General features: G+C 40.3%; 1 protein-coding gene across 1 annotated transcript in view; it reads left to right on the top strand.

Annotated features, from left to right (window-relative positions):
* The first annotated feature begins 12,544 nt into the window (after positions 1-12,544).
* LOC111143980 (DENN domain containing 6A) overlaps positions 12,545-24,987 on the top strand; it is a 61,258-nt gene continuing 48,815 nt past the window's right edge. Inside the window, exon 1 of the mRNA XM_022498035.1 lies at positions 12,545-12,874. Coding sequence (XP_022353743.1) covers positions 12,635-12,874 — 240 coding nt within the window. The 5' untranslated portion in view covers positions 12,545-12,634. The remainder of the gene's footprint in view (positions 12,875-24,987) is intronic.

Here is a 24,987-nt window from a genome sequence, read left to right as displayed (position 1 = left end):
TCTGCCTACTTGTGATCTCTGTCTGTCAAATAAATAAATAAAATCTTTAAAAAAAAGAAAATCTTAAGGAAAATACATTTACAGTACTGTACTGTATTTATAAGAAAAAATCCACACATACATGGACCCATGTAGTTCAAAACTGTGTTATTCAAGGGTCAAGTGTATTTTTGTATATGATGTAAAATAAGGGTCCACTTCCATCCTTTTACATATGGGTATCCAATTTTTCCAGCACCATTTGTTGAGAAGACCATCCTTTCCTTATGGAATGATCTCAGTGCCCTTTTTGAAAAATCATTTGACCATATATGCATGGTTTATTTCAAGGATCTCTATTCTATTCTGTTGGTCTATACATCTGTCCTTAAGCTAGTACTACACTGTTTTCAAAACTGTAGCCCTACAGCAAGGTTTGTAATCAGGGGATGAATCCTCTGACTTTGTCTTCTTTGAAACAAATTTTTTAATCCACTTTCTCAAATTATTCATAGGGAGTTCCTGTCTCAGTGACACCGCAACAATACATACTTTATAGCAATTATTTCTAATGAGAACTAGTTTTCTTTGTAAATTCTTGGGTACCTAGGAATAGCAGTCCCAGTTTGGAAGCATTGCATTTCCTCTATTTTCCTTAGACACAACTCTTACAACAGAATTAGCATTTGCAGTGTCCTAGTATTTTATGCAGTCTGGTACTGCCTGGCTGGGAAGTTAGCCAGGAAGACTTTCTGGGTTAAATTTAACTTAGGTAACTCCTTTAGTATGGGTTATCAGACTCCATTAGTTTGCCCAGAATACAGAAGAGAACAAGCATGTTCAAAATAAGCTGCTAGAGATTTTTTTTTTCTGGGCAGGAATGCTACACATTCAAGGTTATTCTAATAAACAAAAATCAAGGGGAGAAAAACCACGACGGAAATTGAGGGCAAATGCTGATAACTGAGGCACAGCCTTACTATTTTGCCTCTGTAAATGATAAAAAGAGAATCAAACTTATTTTAGTGTGGCCTTTGAGATTCTCCTCTTTGGGTTACACAGAAGAAAAATTATAGTTGGAGAAACTTCTTAGTATTTTGCTGTTCTCCTAACAGAGGTAGGGTGGGGTAGTAAGAAAGAATGTTGGACTGTGTCTAAGGAGGTCTGGCTTCTAGCAGGATTTTGCCATGAGAACTAAGTCATTGGCTCTTTGAGTTCCAGTTTCCCCAACCATGTGTTGAAAGAATTGTTGGATCTCTAAGAACTCCATCCAGTGTCTGTAATGATATTATAGAATTTTTTTAACCTCCCCTAGATATTATTTCTTACTATTCTCTAATTTTCAGAGAATGTTGTATACTGTCGTTAGCATTAATGATTTGTCTGCTCTGTTACATTGTAAGATCCTAGAGGGCTGCCTGGATGACTCAGTCACTTAAGCATCTGCCTTCAGCTCAGGTCATGATCCCAGGGTCCTTGGATGGAGCCTCATCGGGCTCTCTGCTCAGCAAGGAGTTTGCTTCGCCTTCCCCTCTCTCTCTGCCCCTCTTGCTGCTTGTGCTCTCTCTCTCTCTTTCTCTGTATGAATAAACAAAATCTTTAAAAAAATAATCTGTAGGTTATTTTATAATATAAAAACCTAGAATCAATGCATTATGCTAGCATAATACTGCTTTTTTTGGTAAATAAACTCTCAGGGAAGATTTCATATGAACATTTGATGTGGTTGGTAAAAGGCTAATATAATGAATCAGGATTATTTACCAGGTGTAACTATATTAGTCAGGACTCTCATAGCTGCAAATGTCAGAAGATGTAGCTCATACTGGTTCAACCAAGAAAGAAAATATACTTGACTCATGCATCTGAAAAGGTGAGACTTGGCTGAATTCAGGGTGGAATGATGTCATTAGGACTTAATCTCACCCTTTGCATGTCTTGTTTTTGTCTCTGTTGGCTCCATTCTGGGTCCAGCTCTTCATTTATAGTGATAAAGCTGCTCACAGCTCCAAGCTTACATTCCATCCTCTCTGCAATCCTGGTATTAGAACAGTGCTGCTTTCAGAACAGGTCGAACGACTTCCTGAGTTAAGTGGCACTGTTGGATTGGGTCATGCATGAGGATGCGCCTGTTCATCCTCATCCATGTTCATCCATGTTCATCCATCCTGTTCATCCATGGCTAGGACTGGGTTGAGTGTCCACACTGGAGTTTAGGATAGCATTTACCGTCTCCTGAATCTCATGGACTGAGAATGATGGTGGGGTGGCTTCCTGGAGAAAAACTGGGGACTCTCAGGCAGAAGAAGGTACAATGGATGATGGACAAGTGGGTGCAGTGGGAATCCACAAAAAAAACTAACAAAAAGCAAATCCTAGTTCTGCAAAACTACTGTTAAGTATGTTTTTGTATAAAAGTAATTAACTGAGAAGTCAACTCTTAACTGAGAAGTCAACTCTAAACACAAATTTGTTTCTAAGTCTACCTACCATTTGAGATTTTTCTTTTCTTTTTTTCAAAAAGATTTTATTTATTTATTTGTCAGAGAGAGACAGAGCAAGCGACCAGAAGCAGGGGAAGCGGCAGGCAGAGGGAGAAGCAGCCTCCTCGCTGAGCAGGGAGCCTGATGTGGGACTTGATCCCAGGACCCTAGGATCATGACCTGAGCCAAAGGCAGACACTTAACCAACTAAGCCAATCTGGTGTTCCCATTTGGGTTTTCTGTTGTAGCTTTGTACACTGTAAAAGTTTTAATGCAAAAGTTGCCTATGTCAGTTATGAATTACATTTAGTTGCAAGTGACAGTTCTAACTACAGTGGCTTAAGTGGATAAAGGTTAATTTTTTTTTTTTTTAAGAGAGAGAATGAGAGTGGTGGTGAAGGAGGAGCAGATGGAGAGGAAAGGGGCAGACAGAGAGGGAGAGAAAGAATCCCAAGCAGACTCTGCTAAGCACAGAGCCCAAGGCAGGGCTCTATCTCATGACCCTAAGATCATGACCTGAGCCAAAATCAAGAGTTGAACGGTTAACTGGCTGAACCACCCTGGTGCTCCCATAAGAGTTAATTTTTAAGAAGTCCAGAGACAGGTTGTTACTGCCATTGGTTTGGTGCCTTATGGATGTGAGTCTCTTGATACTTTCTTCCTTGTCCCAGAATGGCTGCTAGAATTTTGACCTTCATGTCTAGGTTGGTAGTTGGAGAAAACAGAGGAGTACAAAAGGGCAAGAACTCCTTGGTGTGTTTATTTACTTTTTTTCTGTGTGCTTTTTAAAGAGTATAACCAGGTGCCCCAATCAACACTTTTACATACATTTTATCTATCACATGGTCACTTATATCTTCTATGGAGGCTGAGAAAAACAGCATTGTAGCTGTGCTAGTGCCACTTCAAATTAAACCAGGCTGCATTTCTAAGGAACTGGGGGATAATGACTATTGGGTGGCTGTGTAAGACAGCTTGGCCTGCTCTAACAAAATATCATAGACTGGGTGGCTTAAATAGTAGTTATTTACTTTTCACAGTTTTGGAGGCTGAGAAGTCCAAGGTCAAGGTGCTGAATGATTTAGTTTCCTGGTGAGGGCTCTCTTCATGGCTTGCAGATGACTCTCTTTGTGTGGTGGTCTCACAGAGCAGAGACAGAGCTCTGTTCTCTTCTTGTAGGGACACTATCACACCACGAGGTCCCACCCTCACAACCTCATCTAAACCTAATTGTCTTCTAGCTCCAAATACCATTAGAGTCGTAGTTAGACCTTCAACATAGGAGTTTTGGAGAGACACAGACATTTATATTCTACACTTGACCCCCCCCCCATTCATGTTCTTCTTGCATTCAAAATCCATTCATTCAAAGTTAATAGCCCCCAAAGTCTTAGCTCATTCTAGCATCAATCCTAAAGTCTAAACTTCAAAGACGCATTCATACATCATCTAAATCAGAGGTGGGTGAGATATGATTCATCCTGATGTAAAATTCCTCTCTAGCTATGAACCTACAAAATCAGATAAGTCATGTGCTTCTAAAACACAATGGTGGAACAGGCACAGGACAGACATTCCCTTTCCAAAAGAGAGAAATTGGAAGAAAAGGGTGTCAGATCCCACGTAATTCTAAAACCCCCAGTAAGGCAAATAACATTAGATCTTGAGGCTTGAGAATAATCCTTTTTGTTGGATGCTCTGCTTTCAGACCCAATGCAGTGGAAATCCTGATCCTACAGTTTTGCCAGGTGGGAGTCGCACTCCCCCACACTTCAGGTGGCTGCTGTCTGGTGTACTGAACTGAAACAATAGCCATTATCACCCCCCCACACCCCCAACACACACACACACTGAAACTGAGGAGGTAGTCCTGATGATCTCTGAATCACCTCAGTGGTTATTCTCTTTGTCTTAAAGAATAGCACATGTTTGCACCTGCAGAACTCTATGGTCCGGCCCTGTCAGAACTAAGAGGTCTGATAGGCTTCCTTCCCTTTGTGTTGAGGTGACTGATTAGGTCTGTGGTTCACATCCATACTAATCTAACTGTTGTTTGGTCACATGCTAGTGTTCTCTCTCTCTCTCTCTCTCTCTCTTTCTCCAGTATGAATAGGCTGAGAATTTTCCAAATCTTTAAGTTCTGGTTAATTTTTGCTTAACAATTCCTTCTTTGATTCATTACTCTCTTGCATTTTACTACAAGCAGTCAGGAGGAACCAAACTGCCTTTTAAATACTTTGCTTAGAAATCTCCTCAGTAGCTTGCAAGTTTTAGCTTCCACAAAACACTAAAATATAGTTCAGCCAAGTTTTCTTTTGTCATTTTATAAGAAGGACCACCTTTCCTCCGTTGTCCAATACTAGGTTCCTCATTTCCCTCTGAGATGTCACCAGATTGGTCTTTACCATCCATATTTTATTAACATTCTCTTGATGATTATTTACATATTATCTAAAAAGAGAGAAGCTTCTTCTCCAGCTCTCCTCTTTTCTTTGTGAGTCCTCACAAGAATCATTCCCCCCTAACAGCCATATTTCTATGCACATGCAAACTCCTCTAGCCTCAACCCATTACCCAGTTCTAAAGCCATTCCACATTTTTTAGCTATTTGTTTTATTAGCACTCCACTATCAGTACCAAAGTGTATATTAGTCTTCAGAGAAACAGAACCAATAAGATGGAGATATATCCTGGGTGGGTGGGTGGGGAGATATATTTGACCCATGTGCTTGTGTAGGCTAAAAAGTCCCATGATGTGCAATGGCAAGCTGGAGACCCAGGAGAGTCAATGGTGTAGTTTCTGTCCTAGTCCAAAGACCTGAGAGCCAGGAGAGTTGTTGTAAGTTCCAGTTTCAGGCTGAGTCAGAAGGCGGGAGAAGACCAACATTCTAGTTCAAAGACCGGCAGAGAGCAAATTCTTCCTTACTCAGCCTTTTTTGTTCTATTTAGGCTTCCAGTGGATTGGATGAGGCCCACCCACGCTGGGGAGGGCACTCTGCTTAACTCAAGTCTACTAATTCAAATGTTAATCTCATCTGGAAACGCCCTCATAGACACACCCAGAATAATATTTAACCAAACCATCTGGACAATCTGGACGTCTGTGGTCCAATCAAGTAGACACATACAATTAATCATCATAGTGGCATAGCAGTTTCTGCCACAAAGATAGTAGTGAAACCATTGTAACTTCTTTCTCTTCTGTTTTAGCTGATTTCTCATTATACCTATAAAAAAGTTTTCAGTTTTAGAGATACTAGATATTACACAGATGAAGAAAAAGAAATTTTAATTCCAAGCAGAAAATTTCTCCTATGTCAGGATATTTCTTATCAACTCTAGTGTCTTTTTTTCTTTTTGCATATAATCCATTAAAACAGAATCATTCACTATATTTCACTTTGTGATCTACCTTTCTCTACTTTTCTACTTAAAGTATGTATGTTCAACATTTTTCTACTATATAATATTCTTCTATGACATTTTAAATGATGTATCATAGTCTATTGAATGGATATATGATATTTTTCAGCCAATCCCCTATTTTTGGACAGTTAGGTGGTTTCCAATTTTTCACTTCTATAAGCAGCTCTATTGCACTCTTATTGTCTCTTAATGTTTAGTTACAAAAGCAATGTATGCCCTCTCTAACTAAAACAATAGAGTTGTGTAAGATAGAAAGCAAAGTTCCCTATTTCTATTTACCAGCACTTGTATTTCCCACCATTCCTATTCCACATAAGGCAACCACTATTAATAGCTCACTGTGTATCCTTCCAAATGCTTCTGTCTTCTGATTCCTTTTTCCTTTTCCTTTCATTCCATTAACCTACAGCCTTTTGTTTTCTACTTTCTTCATGCTCAGCCCCAAGCCTCCTCACTGTCCTTATCTGCTGCTTACTCTGGGAAGCTAGGCAAGCATACCTGTTAGAATTTTGTGTGAATTTAGACAAAATAATTTATGAGCGAAGGTCTCACACCTCTGATTAAAGAGCATGAACTTGACGGGTTACCTTTTCGGTCTTGCATGTTGACTGCTAGCTGGGCTTACTAAACCTGTTTCTCGGCACGAACTGGGTCAGGCAGTTGGAAAAGCAAATCTTCAAAAATATAAGGTGTTACTATCTTTATTTCTCATAAGCTAAGACTGAAATACATTTAAGAAACATTTTTATATTTTATATTCTTCTCATGTGTTCATACAATTGACCATGAAAGGAAAACTCTATAAAATAGGAGATCTGCAACTAGAGATTTTTAAAGTATATTCATCCATTCATTAAATATTTACTGAGTGCCTCTCATGTACCAGGCACCAAAGAAATCCTGGGAATGTAAAGACAAAAACCCAAAGCTCTTCACAGTTTCTTTTTTAAGCCTTCACAAACACTACTTAGGAAGCATCCAACAGTGCATTTTATTGTCTTCTTTGCCTGGATTCTCTCTTCTAAACTTGCTGTTCAGCATTTTGTCTCTTAAGAGATGTGTGGTAGTAAAACCCCATTCTCTGTTGATAACACACTGGCACTTGAGCCTCTGTGTATTTTCTTGCCACCACAAGTATAGTTATGCTCTAATAGCTGCAGTAACATTTAGCTCAAAAGCAAGAGGGAAGTCCTCTGGTTGCGTACATAGATGGATATTTAGGGCACTTGGACTCCCTCCCTTGCAGTAAAATTAAGTCCAGATATCTGGCATTGCAATTCACATCATCATCTGAAGAAGCGTACCCCTGTCTTCCTTCCTTCCTCTCTCATTCCCTTTCTCCTCCTCTCCCTCCTCCTCCTCCTCCTTTCCTTCTCCTTCTCCTTTGGGAGGTAGGAAGGGGCAGAGGGACAGGGAGGGAGAGAATCTTAAGCAGGCTCCCTGCCCAGTGCAGAGCCCCATGTGAGGCTCAATCTCACAACCCTGAGATCATGACTTGAGCCGAAATCAAGAGTCGCATGCTTAACCAACTGAGCCACCCAGGTGCCCCCCTTCTTTTTGTTTTCTTAAGCTATAAAAATTGCTGAAATGCCAAGAGTTTGGTTGGGGTGAATAGAGAAGTTTGGAATGTTTTCAATCCTGTGCTTAGTGTTGTTGGTAATATTAGAAGAGCAGCAGAGCCATGTATCCAGTCATACCCTTGGCTAAAGCAGCCTACTCTGACTTTAGTACTCATAAGAAAAAAGACCCAGGGCTTTGGTTGACAGTGAATGCAACCTGAGCCAGCGATGTGACCTGCCTGCCAAAAGAAGCAAATGTGATCTGAACCAGCATTAATAGAAGGCTGGCGGCTGGGACAAGTAAGGTAATAGTTCCAGAGTATACTCTGCACTCGTCAGATCACACCTGCAGGATGGGGTTTCCTCTCCGGCACCGCATTTTAAGAGTGATATCGACAAGTTGGAGTATGCCCCAGTTGGGCAACAGGATGATGAATGGCCTACAAACAATATCCTTTGAGGAATCGTAGGAGGAACTAGGGTAGTTTACCCTGGAAACTAGAAGGTATGTGGACGTGGGATAACTATTTTCAATAAGTGGGAGGCCTATCATGTAGAAGAGTTGGACCCTTCTTTGTAATCTCAGCAAGCACAACTTAGACCAAGGGGTATACATTACAAAGTGGCTGATTGATCTTGTCTCCATGAAAGGAAGAATTTTCTAGCCCTTATGAACATCCAGAAAATAGCAGCTTTGCAAGGTAGTGACTTTACCTTAATAAGGGGTGTTGGCTAATCAAACATTAGCAGCTGGCTAATCAAACATCAGAAGATTCACGAATAGGATGGGAAGTTTGGAGAGATGACCTGATCCAAGATCCTTTCAGAATCAAAGTTTCTAATGCAGAACCTTAAGAAGGAAGTATTAGCACTTTACCCCTTAGACCCCATATAAGCATTAACCATAGAAACTGGGTTAAAATTGAGGCGAAGGTCAAATATGAGAGTTTTGAGGATGAAAAGAAACAAAAAAGCAATAGGAAATTTCTGTTGCCCTAGTGGTTGTGGATTTTTTTTTTTACCTTTTTAAAAAATTAACTATTTTTATTCACATATAATGTATTATTTGCCCCGGGGTACAGGTCTGTGAATCGTCAGTCTTACACACTTCACAGCACTCACCATATCACATATCCTCCCCAATGTCCATAACCCATCCAACATAACCCAACCCTCAGTTTGTTTTGTGAGATTAAGACTCTCTTATGGTGTTGGGGCGCCTGGGTGGCTCAGTGGGTTGGGGCCTCTGCCTTCGGCTCAGGTCGTGATCCCAGGGTCCTGGGATCAAGCCCCACATTGGGCTCTCACCTCAGCAGGGAGCCTGCTTCCTCCTCTCTCTCTCTCTCTGCCTGCCTCTCTGCCTACTTGTGATCTCTGTCTGCCAAATAAATGAATAAAATCTTTAAAAAAAAAAAAAGACTCTCTTATGGTTTGTCTTCCTCCCGGTCCCATCTTGTTTCATTTTTTCCTTCCCTACCCCTCACAACCCCCCACCCTGCCTCTCAAATTCCTCATATCAGGGAGGTCATATGATAATTGTCTTTCTCTGATTGACTTATTTTGCTCAGCATAATACACTCTAATAGTTGTGGATTTTGTGGATTTTAGTGATGTTTGTTAGTTTTTTCCCAAAGCAAACCAAATGATTTTTTCCCCATCTTTAAGATGCTTTAGAGCCCTAGTGTGCTCTCTTTCTCATCAAACTCACAGTCCTGGGGCGCCTGGGTGGCTCAGTGGGTTAAAGCCTCTGCCTTTGGCTCAGGTCATGATCCCAGGGTCCTGGGATTGAGCCCCGCATCGGGCTCTCTGCTCAGCAGGGAGCCTGCTTCCCCCTCTCTCTCTGCCTGCCTCTCTGCCTCCTGTGATCTCTCTCTCTGTGTCAAATAAATAAATAAAATCTTAAAAAAAAAACCAAACCTCACAGTCCTCTTAATGTGTTGTTTTCATTTTAATATGGTGTTACATTTTGCAAAATTACTTTTTAAAAAAAGATTTTATTTATTCATTTGAGAGAGAGAGAGAGACAGAGAGAACACAAGCAGGGGGGAGGCAGAGGGAGAGGAAGAAGTGGAATCCCACTGAGCAGGGAGACTGACCCAGGTCTCAGTCCCAGGAACTAGAGATCATGACCCAAGCTGAAGGCAGACACTCAACCATCTGATCCACCCACGTGCCCCACAAGATTACTCTTAATTCAAATTATGCAACAGCATTTCAGGGAATGGCAATCTGTATTCACATGTCAAAGAGCCACCTCTGTGGAACAGCATTTAAAGCTTATTAATTATTAATAATGAGGTAGCACCAAGTAAAAGGCGTGCATTGAGATAGTTTGGCTCTTCCCCACAATCAGTGAGATGAGTAAGCTGGGAATGAGCATTCCTATTTCATCAATGCAGAAACTGAGTCTTAGAGCAGCTTGCCTACCATGATTATGGATGGAACTGGCACTAGAATCCAGAACTTCTGACTTTTAGTCCAGTGCTCTTTCTAATTCTGTTTTTTTTAAGAGTTTATTTATTAATTTTTTGAAAGAGAGAGGGAGTGTGTGAGAGAGAGAGAGAGAGCACACAAGCTGTGGGGAAGTGTAGAAGGAGAGGGAGAAGCAGACTCCCTGCTGAGCAGGGAGCCCCATGTGTGTTGATCCCAGGACCCTGGGATCATGAACTGAGCTGAAGGCAGATGCTTAACTAACTGAGCCCCCCAGGTGCCCTAATTCTGTTTTAATAGTAAAGGCTACTGTTCTTTCCAAACAGTGGGATTAAAGACTAACTTAAATGCAGAACATTGTTTTTCTCTCTCAACTACAGTGGCTCTCTAGAGTAGGAGGGCAGATTGCTTTGGCCACAGACTCGGCTTTTAACTTTAATCCTGTTCCTAGTTCATCTGATGTACTAAAAATAGTCTCTAGCAAACATCACTATTGATGGCTGATGATACTTGACCCTTTTCTTGAAATATTGATGCTAACACTCGAAATAAAAATCTGAAGGATGTATACAGAACAATGTTTGTCAAATGGGGTAAGTCTGACAGGACAGTGCAGCAAAATGCTCAGGAGCTAGGCTGACTCAGAGAGATCTGGGTTTAAATCCATTAGGCCACCAATTGGCTGTGCATCATCATCATCTCATGGAGTCTCAGAATCTTTACCCGTAAATATGGGGAAAATAATGAGATCTGCCTTTTCAGGTTGTGAGGAGGATTAGGTAAGATAATGTGTGTAAAAGCATGAAAATTGATTTTTATTTATTTATTTATTTTATTATTAACATATAATGTATTATTAGCCACAGGGGTACAGCTCTGTGAATTGCCAGGTTTACACACTTCACAGCACTCACCATAGCCCATAGCCTCCCCAATGTCCATAACCCAATCACCCAAAACTGATTTAAAAAAAAAATTGTTTATCATCAGTTACTATCCATTGTCTTTTACTCATTTTTCTCTTGGGATATTATTCTTGTGTGTTTCCTATTTACTTTCGTTGTGGTGTTTATACTCTGCATAGTATGTGGTGAATAAAATCCTAATCAGGAGTATTACGCTGGACCAATAATCGGTAATAATTCAAAAGACCAAGTGCCTCCTGGGTGCTCAGCACAGTGCTGATCTCTGAGAATACAAAGCATTTTGGGGCGCCTGGATGGTTTAGTTGGTTGAGTGTGCAACTTGGGGTTATAATTCCAGCCCTACGTTGAATACAGAAATTACTTAAACATAAAATCTAGGGATGCCTGGGTGTCTTGGTCCGTTAAGCATCTGCCTTCAGCTCAGGTCATGAGTCCTGGGATGGAGCTCTGCATCAAGCTCCTTGCTTGGCAGGGAGCCTGCTTCTCTCTCTGCCTGCCTCTTCTCCTACTTGTGCCTCTGTCCTATTTCTCTGAAATTTAAATAAGTAAAATCTTAAAAAAATAAAATAAAATCTTGGGGCACCTGGGTGGCCAGTGGATTAAGCCTCTGCCTTCAGGGGCGCCTGGGAGGCTCAGTGGGTTGAGCCACTGCCTTCCCCTCGGGTCATGATCTCAGGGTCCTGGGATAGAGTCCCACATCCGGCTCTCTGCTCAGCGGGGAGTCTGCTTCCCTTACTCTCTCTCTCTCTCTGCCTGCCTCTCTGCCTACTTGTGATCTCTCTCTGTCAAATAAATTAAAAAAAAAAAAAAAAAGTCTCTGCCTTCAGCTCAGGTCATGATCTCAGAGTCCTGGAATCGAGCCCCAGAGCCCCATAACCGGCTCTCTGCTCAGCGGGGGCCCTGCTTCGTCCTCTCTCTTCTCTCTTTGTCTGCCTCTCTGCCTACTTGTGATCTCTGTCAAATAAATGAATAATAATAATAATAAAATCTAAACAACCACAGCCACAAAGCTGCCTGAGACTAGGCCCTTGGTAAGAGAGATTGGTCTACAGTGATCTACAGGTTGCTGTGGAGGCCAACCTGGTTTCAGAAAGCACTGCGGAAGTGTGAGTGTTGAATGAGTCACAGGCAACCAGATCAGAAAAGGTGGGTGGGGCCTTGGTGGAGAAGGAACAGCTAGGTGAAGGCACAGATCTCTGAATCAGCAAAGGAGAGAGTGAACTGAAAGCGTCATCAAAGTTGTAATACTTGTTGGGCTAGTCATGTAACCTCTCAGCATCTCAATTTCCTTATCTGTAAAAAGAATGAAGTCTACCTACTGGTCATGATTTGAAAAGTCAATAGAGTAAATATTTGTAAAGTACTTGCTGGCGCATCAACTGAAAGGAGTAAGTATTCAGTTTTAGCCACCGTTACCACTATGTTTAATAATTTAATAATACCTTATAATTGTGAACCTATCATTCCAAGAATAACTCCTCCCCTGATCATTGGACTTCGAAGAAGGGTATCAGGATTCATAAACCACTCTTGAAGAGCTTTAAGACAAGGATGTCAGGGCTGGCTTCGTGAACACAGCCAAGCGCCAGCAAGACGACCCCAAGTCTGCGCGGTGGTAAAGTGCCCCAGCGCGGAGCCGGCCTCCCAGGGTCACGTGGGCCCCAGTCCCGCCCCGGCCCCGGCCCCGCCCGGGCCCAGTCCGGCCCCGCCCGGGCCCAGTCCGTCCCCGGCGGCTGCCGCTGCGGTAGCGGAGGCTGCGCCTGCGCGGATCCGGGAGCGCTCTGCTGCGCTGTCCGCAGTGGAGGCGGCGCGAACAGCAAGGGGGCGGCGGATGGCTCTGCGGGGCCTGGCAGCCTCAGGGCCCGGCTCCCGCGGGCCGTTGGACGAGACCTTGGCGGCAGCCGAGGACCACGGGGCGCCGGCTGTGGTGGTGGCGGCGGGAGGCACGCCGGAGGACGACGAAGAGGATGAGGGCCGCGGCCGGGGCCTGCTGCGCTGGGACGGCTTCTCGGCCTGGCTGCACTGCGTGTGTGTGGTGGGCTTCGACCTGGAGCTGGGCCAAGCCGTGGAGGTGAGGCCCGGCCGCTCCTTTTCCCCGGCGCCTCGTCCGGGTCTCCTTGCCGGGGAGGCCCCAGCAGAGCGTGTGGCGGCTGGCCCGGACCCCGGCTGCTGCGCATCCGGGCGTGGCCGGCCGCCCCTCCGCCTGTCGGGCCGGGCTGCGGTCCATTGCCAGTTCCCGTGGGAGGATCGTGGGCTGCGGCTAGGGGTGAAAAGTTCTCTCTAGGCCCCTCCTAAATACTTGCTGAGGTTCGTTTTTGTTTATTTTTGTTTTTAGCCGGGTGTCACAGGAATAACAAATGGTTAGCGGCACCGGGAGAAGGCTGCAGGCAGGATGTTGGGGACTTTTTTGAAGACGAGAACAATGCCCCTGACATATGGTGAACTATAATAACCAAGCCTCACACAACCAACTTTTTAGACTCCTTGACCGTTTTGGCCATTTCCAGTAATTCTGAGAGCATTCCCCTCAGCCTGAGCCAAAATGCTTATCTCAGCATGATTTTCTCCATTTCCTCGTTTTGTTCCTCATTTCTGTTATTTTTAAAAAATCGTTTCTTTTATTCCTTGACGTTGCTTTTGAAAAGAGTTGGCCTGAAAGCTGTGATCAAGATTAACATAGTTCATAGTTTATCTTGCTTGTGAATCATTCAAGTTTTCCATCTTATGGTGTCTTATTGAAAGGCCTTCGAATGTTATTTATTCTTGACATTGTTTAGGGTCCCTTTTGTAGCATAAGACATGGCTTGTCATTGTATCCAAGGAAAACCTTATTAGAAGGAGGTATGTTTAAAAAGTTTTTGTCTGTTTGTTTTGGTGATGATGATAGATTTTAATGAACCACCTCATTCAGACTTTAGTGGCATGAGTTAGCTATGAAAATGGGCTTGGGAGGTTTTTCTTAAAGCAGAGCTACTGCTTTTGTATTCAACATGTCTTCTCTGTTTTATCATTATGCAGTTCAGTACACATTAGGTTTCCACTAAGATGTAGGCCTTATGCTGGTTGCTGCGCATACAAATATGAACAAAAAACACTTTAACCCGTATTTGTAGATTTAGACTACAATTTAGAGGGGAACCAAGAATTAATCACGGAAGAAGATAGGGCCAAATCCCATGATTGGTACATTAGTGGTGTTCCATATGTACTTGATGGAATGAGTGAATACTTTATCTTGTCGAGACAAACAACAGTTTCCAAAGACTTTGAATTAGAGATTTTTTTTTTAAAGATTTTATTTATTTATTTGACAGACAGAGATCACAAGTAGGCAGAGAAGCAGACAGATAGAGAGAGGTGGAAGCAGGCTCCCTGCAGAGCACAGAGCCCGATGTGGGGCTCGATCCCAGGACACTAGGACCATGACCTGAGCCGAAGGCAGAGGCTTTAACCCACTGAGCCACCCAGGTGCCCCTGAATTAGAGATTTATAAGTCATCTTTCATTTACATTGACATGTTAACCTGAAGTTATATATGTAGTAAAATACAATTTAACCGTAAACTTAGGAGTGGGTTGTTGTAGTTGATTGTATTTTAAAGTAGCTGAAGGAGATCCTTGTGGACTCTAATCATTTGGGACATTATTTATAAACATGTTCTTCTGACCAGATAGACAGTATTTAGCATAATTGAGATGCTACAAAAATGTGAATCATTAAAGGACTTATTTTGAATTTCATTTCCCATGGGATATGCTACTGAACAGTTTCCTTTAGGTCAGTAGTTCTTAACTTTTTTTGCATTCTGGATCTTTTAAAAAAATATAAACTCCGTTATAAAAATCTTACTAATACAAAATTAAGTATATACTTCTGTGGACTGTCTGGTGGTCATCAGTGGATCTTCTGTTCCACTGTTTCCAGATTAAGAATCACTGATTTTAGAAGGCATTGAATGAGGGTGGGGAAGATGCCCTAATAAAGGATCCAAAGAAAGATAAACACATTAAATGGATTGCAACATAATTTTGTTTCATTTTTATGGGAAATGTAGAATATTATACCTTGCCACTTTTAAAAGAAGGAAAAGGAACACAAATTAGTAATGAATATAATGAAATAGTTTAAAAAATGTATTTAACTTTTGTATTATGGCCCTATCCAGGCCAAAATGGACAGGTGGGGTGGCTGTAATGGGAAAAGAAGGTGGTGAACATAGACTTGTGTTGGGTAAGTGACATACAGTAACTCCAGCTGCAATTCCTATAATGCACAACCATGGAGACTCAGAAGGGAAATTAATTAAAGAATAGGTAAAAACTAAATTTGGACTAAAATATCCTAGAAGACACCTGTGCTGTCACCGTCTTTGAATTTTAGGGTTGAAAGAGATGTAAGACTCTGTTGTGCCATCACAGAAAGTACCATTTGTAAATTTTAAACAAATGCATGAACAGCACCACTTGGTTAAGCTTAAATCCTTATCAAAGGGACAGTATAGCACATCAGTCAAGAACTGAGACTCCAGAGCTGGACTGCCTAGATTTGAGTCTGTGACTTTGGGCATATTACTACACTTGACTCACACTCCCTCTGTAACAGTATCTGCATCAGAGCACTGCTGTGAGAATTAGAGAAATTAATGTTGGTGAAATGTTGGGAACAATACCTGTGACTCAAGACCTACGTAAGTCTGTGTTTGGGAAGTACTGAAATTCCCTTTTCATTTTCAGTGGAGAAAATCCTTAACTTGCTTTGTAAAGGCAAGACTTTTGAACCTTAATTTTCTCACTAGTAAAATGAAGTTGTGTTAGTAGAATCAGTACTTTTTTTTTTTTTTAAACAGGGAAACTTTTTTCCCTGTCTAAATAAAAATCTAATATGGGACCTCAATGGCTAACCTGGTTGAGATGGGGTCTGTGTGTGTGTGTGTGTGTGTGTGTGTATTTGGTTGCAGACAATGGAAACTAAGCTATAGCTCAAGCAGAGAAGGAAACTTTTTCAAGATATTCAACGTACAAAACTATTGGGGCTTCATAAAATGGCTAGAGCCCATAACTTGGAAGCCTCTTGCTTATGCTTTTGGTTTTTGGATTTTATTCATGCTTCATGCTCTCTGCAACTTATTTCCTTGGCTTCTGTAGTCTTTATGGTGGAGAAGTTGCCCTTTTCAGCCACTTCAATGAAGAGAGATGCCAGAGGAAGGTACTCAGGCCTGGTTTGGGGCAAACAATTAGCTGAAGACTGTGTGGTTAGAGGAGTGGTCCATTTTGCATAAAATGTCTGTTAGGCCCTGTCCTTGGTAAAGGGGACAATGAACAGTATCTATTAAGTTGGAAAGAAACTATAAAAGGTGTTGACTATAGGAGGTGTGCTCAGCTTCTTCCTTCTCCCACAAAGTGACCCTAGAGCGTCACTACAGAATCCACGTGTCCTCTGGAACGCAGTTTCAAATCCTCTGGATTTTTATAAACTCTAAGTCACTTCCAGCTCTAAAATTACCTGATTATATAGTAAAGCCTTAATTATCTGAATTCAGAATTGCCTCATTTATTCAAGTTTTTTCTCCCTGATTGAGTAATAATATGCTCATTGTTGAAAACTTGGCAAGAAAGAAAATTATAAACATCAGAAGACATCACTCATAATTATACCAAGAAACAAGTGCTATTAATAGTTGATATTTTCATTAATGCTTTTTTTTTTACATAATTCATATCTGTCAAGAATTAATTTGATTGTTAGGAACAGAAACGCTCTCAAATAAATTTAAGAAAAAAGATTGATTGTAAGGAGTCTCTTGGAACCCAGTTGCAGGAAGCTGGAATGAACCTCATGGGATTTGGAAAGCCTCAGGCATTTTGCCTTTGTTTCTCCGGAGCTGTGTGGTCTTTTGTCTCTGCTTCTCTTTGCCAGTCTGTTCCATTCTTTGTGCCGAGACTGGTTTCTTTTTCAAGGGTCTCAGTTTCTGCTCCTCAGTTTCTCTTGATTTTGGATTATTGTGATACTGATTTTAGCCAAACTACTTTTATATTCTGGAACCAGGCTGAAGCTCAATTCAAATACTGGAATATCTGATTGGCCCAGCATGGGTCAGGTGCTCCCTTTTGTTCAGTCATCTGTTAGGAAACCGCGTTTCAGTGACCATAGTGGCTACTTGTAAAAGGAGGAGGGGACACTTCCAAAGCATAGGCTGGGCAGCAATACCCCAAACAGATTGACTATCAGAGTCTGCTTTTTTTTTTTCTTTTAAGGTTTTATTTATTTGTTTGCCAGAGAGAAAAAAAGAGAGCACAGGCAGAGGGAGTGGCAGGCAGAGGGAGAAGCAGGCTCGCCACTGAGCAAGGAGCCCAACTTGGAACTCATCCCACGACCCTGGGATCATGACCTGAGCCAAAGGCAGACCCCAGAGTCTGCTTTTATTGATAAACATGCTCATAAACAATTTACCAGATCATTAAAGACTCTTCATTAGTACAGTTTTATGGAACATAATTTATTTAACCATTTTTCTTAATTTGGATATTTAGTGGTTTTTCTTTTATCTTCACAGTGTAGAAAATTATTTGCTACCCGTACACACATTTTAGAAATGTTTTGAATTTCTGAGCACCTTTAAAGATTTATTTATTTATTTAATTTATTTACTTGAGAGAGGGAGTTGGGGGGGTTGGAGAGAGGGGAGGAGCAGAAGAGGGACAAGCAGACTGCACTAAGTGTAAAGCCTGACTTGGGGCCCCATCCCACCACCCTGAGATGATGACCTAAGCCAAAATCAAAGAGTTGGTCTCTTAACTGAGTGAGCCACCCAAACACCCCCTCACACTTTATTGATTGATTTATGTATTTGAGCAGAAAGGGAGAGGAATTTTTGAGAGCCTTTAAATCACATGAACTACACAGTGGAGAGTTTTTATCAAGAAAGGAGGCTATATTTTGTCAAATACCAGAATCATCTGGTTCTTGTCTTTTATTAGTGTGGTGTGTCACATTGATTGATTTGCAGCCCAGGAATAAATCACACTTGGTCATGGTGAATAATCCTTTTAATTTACTGGTGTTGGGCATTAAGGAGGGTACTGAAAGTAATGAGCACTGGGTGTTGTATGCAACTGATGAATCACTAAATTCCACCTCTGAAACTAAAAAAAAAAAAAGAAAAGAAAAAAGGAAAGAAGATTATATAATTCATTAAATAACATTGCTCTAAAACTAAGAAAAAAATCACATGAACTTACAGAGTGTCCTAGGAAGTTGACATTTCTGTAATGTGAGGTCACCTCCTGAACTTCTCTACTGCTTGATTTTATAAGAATTGAGGCATCATTAGTAGCTGTTCCTCCTTGAAGTCTTTATCAACTCTTTGGACAATTTCAGTCCAAAATTGAGGTTTGGGAGCATCCAGTTTAAAAGGGAGAGAAACAACCCTTCACACAATTGCCTTCATCTTTCTCAAAAAAATAAACAAAATAAAAATAAAAAAATAAAAAAAAAAGTTTTTTTTTCAATAAATTTTTTTTAAAAAGGTAGAGAGCATCTGGGTGGCTCAGTTAAGCATCCAACTCTTGATTTCGGCTCAGGTCATTATCTCAGGATGGTGCAATGGAGCTCCAAGTTGGCGCTGCACACTCAGTGCAGAGTCTGCTTGTCCCTCTCTCTCTAGTAAAGAGAGCACAAGCTGTTGGGTTTTGAACATCTGGTTGTCTGGTTTTTGGCCAGTTTCTTCAATTTTCTGAGTCTCGTTTCCCTCAACTATAAAGCAGAAAAATAATACCCTAAGAGTGTTGTTGGAGGTACTAAGAATGAGAATGCATTTAAGAATTAATGCCTGTCATTTAATGTGTGCCCAAATGTTCCTCCCTTATTATAGTTAGTGTCCTTGCACGTTTAGTAATCAGTGTAGGACTGCTCTTGGTTATTTTCTTACTCCTATTATTTTGCCTTAAATTGATTTTTTAAAAAATCCCACAGTTTCGGATGTGAATCCCAAGTATTTAAAGTACTTCCTGGGAGGACAACTGGCTGGCTCAGTCATAAGAGTATGCAACTCTTGATCGTGGCCTTGTGAGTTTGAGCCCCATGTTGGGTGTAGAGATTACTAAAAAAGAAAAAAAAATGGGGCGCCTGGGTGGCTCAGTCCATTAAGTGTCTGCCTTCTGCTCGGGTCATGATCCCAGGCCCAACCCCATGTTGGGCTCCCTGCTCAGTGGGGTGCCTGCTTCTCCCTCTCCCTGCTGCTCCCCCTGCTTGTACTCTCTGCCATTTAAATAAAATCTTTTAAAATATATATATGTATAATGAAAAATCAAAGTTAAAAATAAAGCAGTTCCTGGAAATCAAGTCTATAAGGTTTCATTTGCTGATAATCTATGACATAGCCTATTTGTGTGTACATATAGATTGTATTCTACCTCTTGCTGAAAATAATTTCAACCCAATGAAATAATCTGTAAAAAGCAGGACAGTTGATCATTAATATATTGTGTGAGTCCTGATTTCATTTGGATTACTGATCTCAGCCTCCCTCTGCCCCCATACACACTTTGTTGATTTATTTATTTGAAAAAACCGAGAGAGAGCACGGAGGGAGAGGGAGAAGCAGACTCCCTGCTGAGCAGAGAGCCTGACAGAGAGCTCGATCCCAGGACCCCTAGATCACAACCCGAGCCAAAGGCAGATGCCTAACCAACTGAGCCACCCAGGTGCCCCACACTTTTTTAAAAAATAAAAAAAACAAAAAAGCCCCAAATTGAAGATAAATCTCTGCTGAGGGGTGAAGGCAAACTTCTGTACCATTTTTTAAAGAGCAGTTAGAATTTACTCCCCTTTCTTTTTCACTTCTGCTTTTTGCCTCTTCCTTTTTATCCCCTAGCAGGGTGGAGCTTGAGGTAGTCACTACAGTGTTCTTTATCTTAGCAAAGTTTGTTTATTTTTTTGAGAACGGTGAAGACAGTTGTGTGAAGAGTTGTGTCTTTCCCTCAAACTGGGTGCTCTATAACCCCAGTATTTGCTCCTCTGCAAGTTTACTCTTTTAATCAAAACAGGTGTTTGGTGTAACTGTTGCTGCTGGACTGTCTCATCGAACTATCTATTCAGCAGATGCTTACTGGGCAGCTACCATATCCAGACACTGTTGTGTTTTGGAGATAAAGCTTTGATGAAGCCTCCCTTCATTGAGCTTCCAGTCTAGCATGGACGGTAGGCCATTAAACAGTGAGGATTATATTAGGAGGGTGCGAGATGCTAATAATGGCCTTTAAATTTCCTTGTGAACTTGTAGCACTTCATAGTAGCTTGATGTAGTTCTGTGGTTTGAGAGTTGAAGTTTGAGTAATCTCCTGAGCTTAGGCTCCCAGATAGTACAAGGGCTTCTTCAGTGCTACTGATCTCTGGTTCTGTTATGAAATTATATAATCCCAGTATGGAGGAATCTGGGATGTTCCTCCCTCCAGTTAGTCGGTTCACAAGTGCTTTATGTTTTCTGAATGATGTGAAAAATGGACAATTGTATCTAAACTTTACTCTTACTAGAGAAAAATGCTTCATGGTCCATTCCATGTTCAAACTGATCACGTTTTCTAGTAATATAATTTAGTTTAGTTCTTGAGTGAGCTGGAACCTTAGACTGAGGTCCAGTCTGTTCTGATACTGTGATGTCAGGCTGTTTTTTCCCACTTTTTGAAAAAAGTAAGCATTTTTATTGCAGTATAACATACATGTAGGAAAGCATACAAATCCTGAGTTTGGTAAATTTTCTTTCTTTCTTTCTTTTTTTTTTTTAAGATTTTATTTATTTGACAGAGAGAGATCACAAGCAGGCAGAGAGGCAGGCAGAGAGAAAGGGGGAAGCAGGTTCCCCGCTGAGCAGAGAGCCTGATGTGGGGCTGGATGCCAGGACCCTGAGATCATGACCTGAGCCGAAGGCAGAGGCTTAACCCACTGAGCCACCCAGGCACCCCCTGAGTTTGGTAAATTTTCATAAAGTGAGCATATCATTTCACTACTCTGGAGATCAAGAAACAGAATGTTATCACTGCCCCCAGAAATTTCCGTTATGTCTTCTTTCAGTCATGAGCCATTGCCCCTTCCCCCCACACCCTGGCAACCACTCATCTACTTTCTCTGTGGATTCTCCTGTTCTATACATTTCATATGAATGAAATAAAACAATTTCATTTTGCATTTTTTTCTCTGGCTTCTTTCACTTAGTATAATATTTTCAGAGTTCATCCATGTTGTAGTATATATCAGTACTCCATTCCTTTTTATGGCTGAATTTTATATATTAAAAGGAAATATGACATTTTGCTTATCCATTCATCATTTGATGAAAATTTTGCTTTTTTTCCTACTTTTTGGGTATTATGAATAATGCTGCTATGAACAGTTGTTTTAAGTTTTTGTGTGAACATATGTTTTCACTTGTCTTGGAATGAAATTGCTAGGTAATAAGGTAATTATGTTTACTTTTTTGAGAAACTACTAAGCTGTTTTCCAGGGTGGCTGTATTTTCACATTTCCTTTAGTAATGTGTGAGGGTTCTAATTTCTCCGTATCTTGTCAGCACTAATTCTTATCTGTCTTTTTGATTACAGCTGTCCTAGTGGATATGAGATGGTATCTTATTATAATTTTATTTGCATTTTCCCTAATGACTAATGGTGCCAAGTGGCTTTTCATATGCTTATTGGCCTTTTGTATATCTTTTTTGGAGAAATGTCTAATCAAATCCTTTACCCATTTAAAAATTGGGTCACTTGACTTTTTTATTGAGTTGTGAGAATTCTTTATATATTCTGTACCTTAGACCCTCATCAAATACATGATTTGCAGATAGTTCCTTCCATTCTGTGGGTTGTCTTCACCTTCTTGGTAGTGTTCTTTGAAACACAAAAGTTTTAAATTTTGATGAAGTTCAGTTTCTGTTTTCTTTGGTTGCTTGTGCTTTGATTATATCTAAGAAGCTATTGGCTAATCCACAGCCATAAAGATTTATTCCCATGTTTTCTTCTAAGATATTTGTAATTTTAACTCTTACAGTTAGGTCTTTAATCTGCTTTGGGTTAGTTTTTGTATATGATATGAAGTAGAAGTGTTACTTTTTTTAAAACCTCATTTTGACATAATATTTGGCTTACATGGAGTTATAGAAGTAATTTATTTAGATTTCTCTGAAGTTAACATTTTATATAAACATAGTACAATAATCAAGACAAAGAATTTAACATTGGCATGATACAATTTACTAAACAGAGTTTATTGGGAGTCACCAGTTTTTCTATTAATGTGCTTTATCTGTTTCAAGATCCAATCCAGTTCTCTACATTGCATGTAGGTATTATAACTCCATAGACCTCTTCTGTCTGTGGAGCTCCTCAGTCTTTCCTTGTCTCTCATGACCTTGATTCTTTGGAGTACTGTTCATATAGTTTACAGTCTGTTTTTAAATTTTGTTTTTTTCTAGTGTGTTGTCATGATTAGTCTGAGGTTAAAAATTACTGGGAAGAATACCCCAGATATGATGTGTACTTCTCAGAACATCATCTCAAGAAGTACAGGATATTAAAATTAAAATGTCTCATTATTGGTAACTTTAACTTTGATTACTTGGTTGAGATGATGTCTGCCGTGTTTATCCATTATAAAGTTACTGTTTTTGTCTTTGTAATTAATAAGTGTTTATTGTGTTAGAAATTGAACTGCACAGTATCTTGTTTTCTAAGCTTGGTCTGCTAATTCAGCATCCATGAGTGGATCTTACCTGCAGCAATTACTATTCTGGTGTTCTAACTGTGATTTTTTTATTTTCCTTACTCCTTCTATATTTATTAGTTAGAATTCTTTTATGAGGAAGAGTTGTCCCTTTTCTCTCATCCATCCATCCCTCTATCTATATCAGTACAGACTGAGGGATACTTATTATTTGGGTTATAATCTAATACTATCATTATTTATTTTGTTAATCAAATCATTCCAGCTTTGAGCATTGGTACCTTTTTAGGTTGGCTCCTGTGTCCTTTAATCCTGCCCCCCTCCTTTTTTTGAACACTTCCTTTCTGGCACAACAAGATGCTCCAGGATTATCTTGTATTTTTCCTGTCCCAGCCCTGTAATCTGCTACCTTCCTAAGATGCCCTGATTCTTTTTATTTCAGAATGGTATTTAGCAATCAGCATCTCAGCGTTAGGTGTACTCAGTGCTACTGGGGTGTCATTGCTTTATTTTTCATATTAAAAAGCCTTTAAAAAGATATTATGTTTAACATATCTTAAGATATTTTCCAGCCAGTTTTTAAAAATAACCAATATATAACCAATTGAAAAGTGTAGATTTGGGGGTTTTTTTGGTTTTTTTTTTTTTGGAGTTGTTTTTGTTTTTTGCCTGTAAACAGTTTCCATTTTCAGTTTGGAATGAGTATTATTGTCTAATCTTTGAAGACATAACTTCTTAAAAAATATTTTATTTTGGGGGCACCTGGGTGGCTCACTTGGTTAAGCATCCAGCTCTTGATCTCAGCTCAGGTCTTCATCTCAGGGTTGTGAATTCAAGCCCTGCATTGGGCTCCATGCTCTGTGTGGAGCCTACTTAAAAAAAAATTAAAAATAAATAACTGAATAAGATTTTATTTTTAAGTTATCTCTGCACCCAATGTGAGGCCCAAACTTTCAACCCCAAGATCAAAAGTTGCACACTCCATGGACTGACAGGCAGCCAGGGTTCTTATTAGGTTTGAAATTAATTCTCTTTTTAATGATGTTTTGATGATATTTATATGTGATTAATGTTAATGTAGGAAATCAGGGCAGGCCTGGGATGGCCTGGGATGTAGTCTCTGCTGGGCCTGAGATGCTAGGGTAGGGTCGTGCAATAGAAACAGATACTGAATGACATGACAACAGACAGGCATCCATTCACAGATAACTGGGATGCATGACAGGCATGAATTTTTCCCATGTCCGAGTGGTACTAGCAGTAAGTTAACTGGTGTTCCTAATTTTCTTTCTCCTGGGACCCATAATTTCTTCTACATTGAGGTGGGAATGTTAGGATAGGCAGGGGCAAGTGGCAGATAGACATACCTTTGAAGATAATAACCTGATTTAAAACGTTTTGTAATACTCTTTTCCAGCAGATATAATAGTATTTTTTTCCTGGGGTACGTTTTTCCTATTACATCATCATGTGAGATATTTATGCTATGTTATCATTTTTAGGCCTTAATAATGATATCAAATAAAATTTACTTTTTTCTTGGCTTATTACTTGGCCATCTCTCCCTTATTTCTTATAACATGGAAGATCTTAACATAGGTAACAGAACCAGGGTGACATTAGCTGATGCTCTCTGTCCCCCTTTGATGCCTCCCAGGAATGCCAGTGGCCTGGGGGACAGAGATGCCTGGACTTGAGCTGTGGAGAGAGGAAACTTCAAGCGAGAGGCGTCTCCAGGTACTGGGGCCAATCCACAGTTGATTAATGCCTGTATAGTTATCAGGAGCTAACTGACTAAACTAACATTGATTGCCCATACTTCAATTTATACTTTATTTTTTACAAGATAAATTATGTACATAGATAACCTAGTAATGGTTGCAATTTGTGCAGTTTGAGATACTTGGCAGTGGTTACTTTTTAAATTTTTACCTAGGGAGTTTAATTGAAGTTCTAAAATTAAGTATGATTTTTTTTCTATTTTCTTTTTTTTTAAGACTTTATTTATTTGACAGAGAGAGACACGGTAAGAAAGGGAATGCTAGCAGAGAGAGAGGGAGAAACAGGCTTCCCTCAAGCAGAGAGCCTGATGCGGGGCTCAATCCCAGGACTGTGGGATCATGATCTGAGCTGAAGGCAGAGGCTTAATGACTGAGCCACCCAGGTGCCCCTCTATTTTTTTATCTTAAGTACACAGTGGACATTTTCATACCTATAACATATAAAGGTACATTACTTCTTTTTGAGTATTTTATCTTTTCTGAATTAGAACACTGGGCAGTCCTAATGGAGTACATTAAAATGAAATTCTAGAATACTCTTTGATAATCTAGTACAATCAGAGTTTTTAAAGGGCAGACTTGATAGTTTATATAGTTCTTAGATCTTTTTAGCTTACTTAAATATATATATAGCATACATAAACCCCTTAAATACACACACACACACGTTATATATATTCAGGCTACTCAT

The sequence above is a fragment of the Enhydra lutris genome, unplaced genomic scaffold (assembly GCF_002288905.1).
Source record: "Enhydra lutris kenyoni isolate GAN:26980312 unplaced genomic scaffold, ASM228890v2 scaffoldscaffold10, whole genome shotgun sequence".
NCBI lineage: Eukaryota > Metazoa > Chordata > Mammalia > Carnivora > Mustelidae > Enhydra > Enhydra lutris.
Note: the sequence above shows the minus strand (reverse complement) of the source record. Positions and strands in the feature narration are given on the sequence as shown.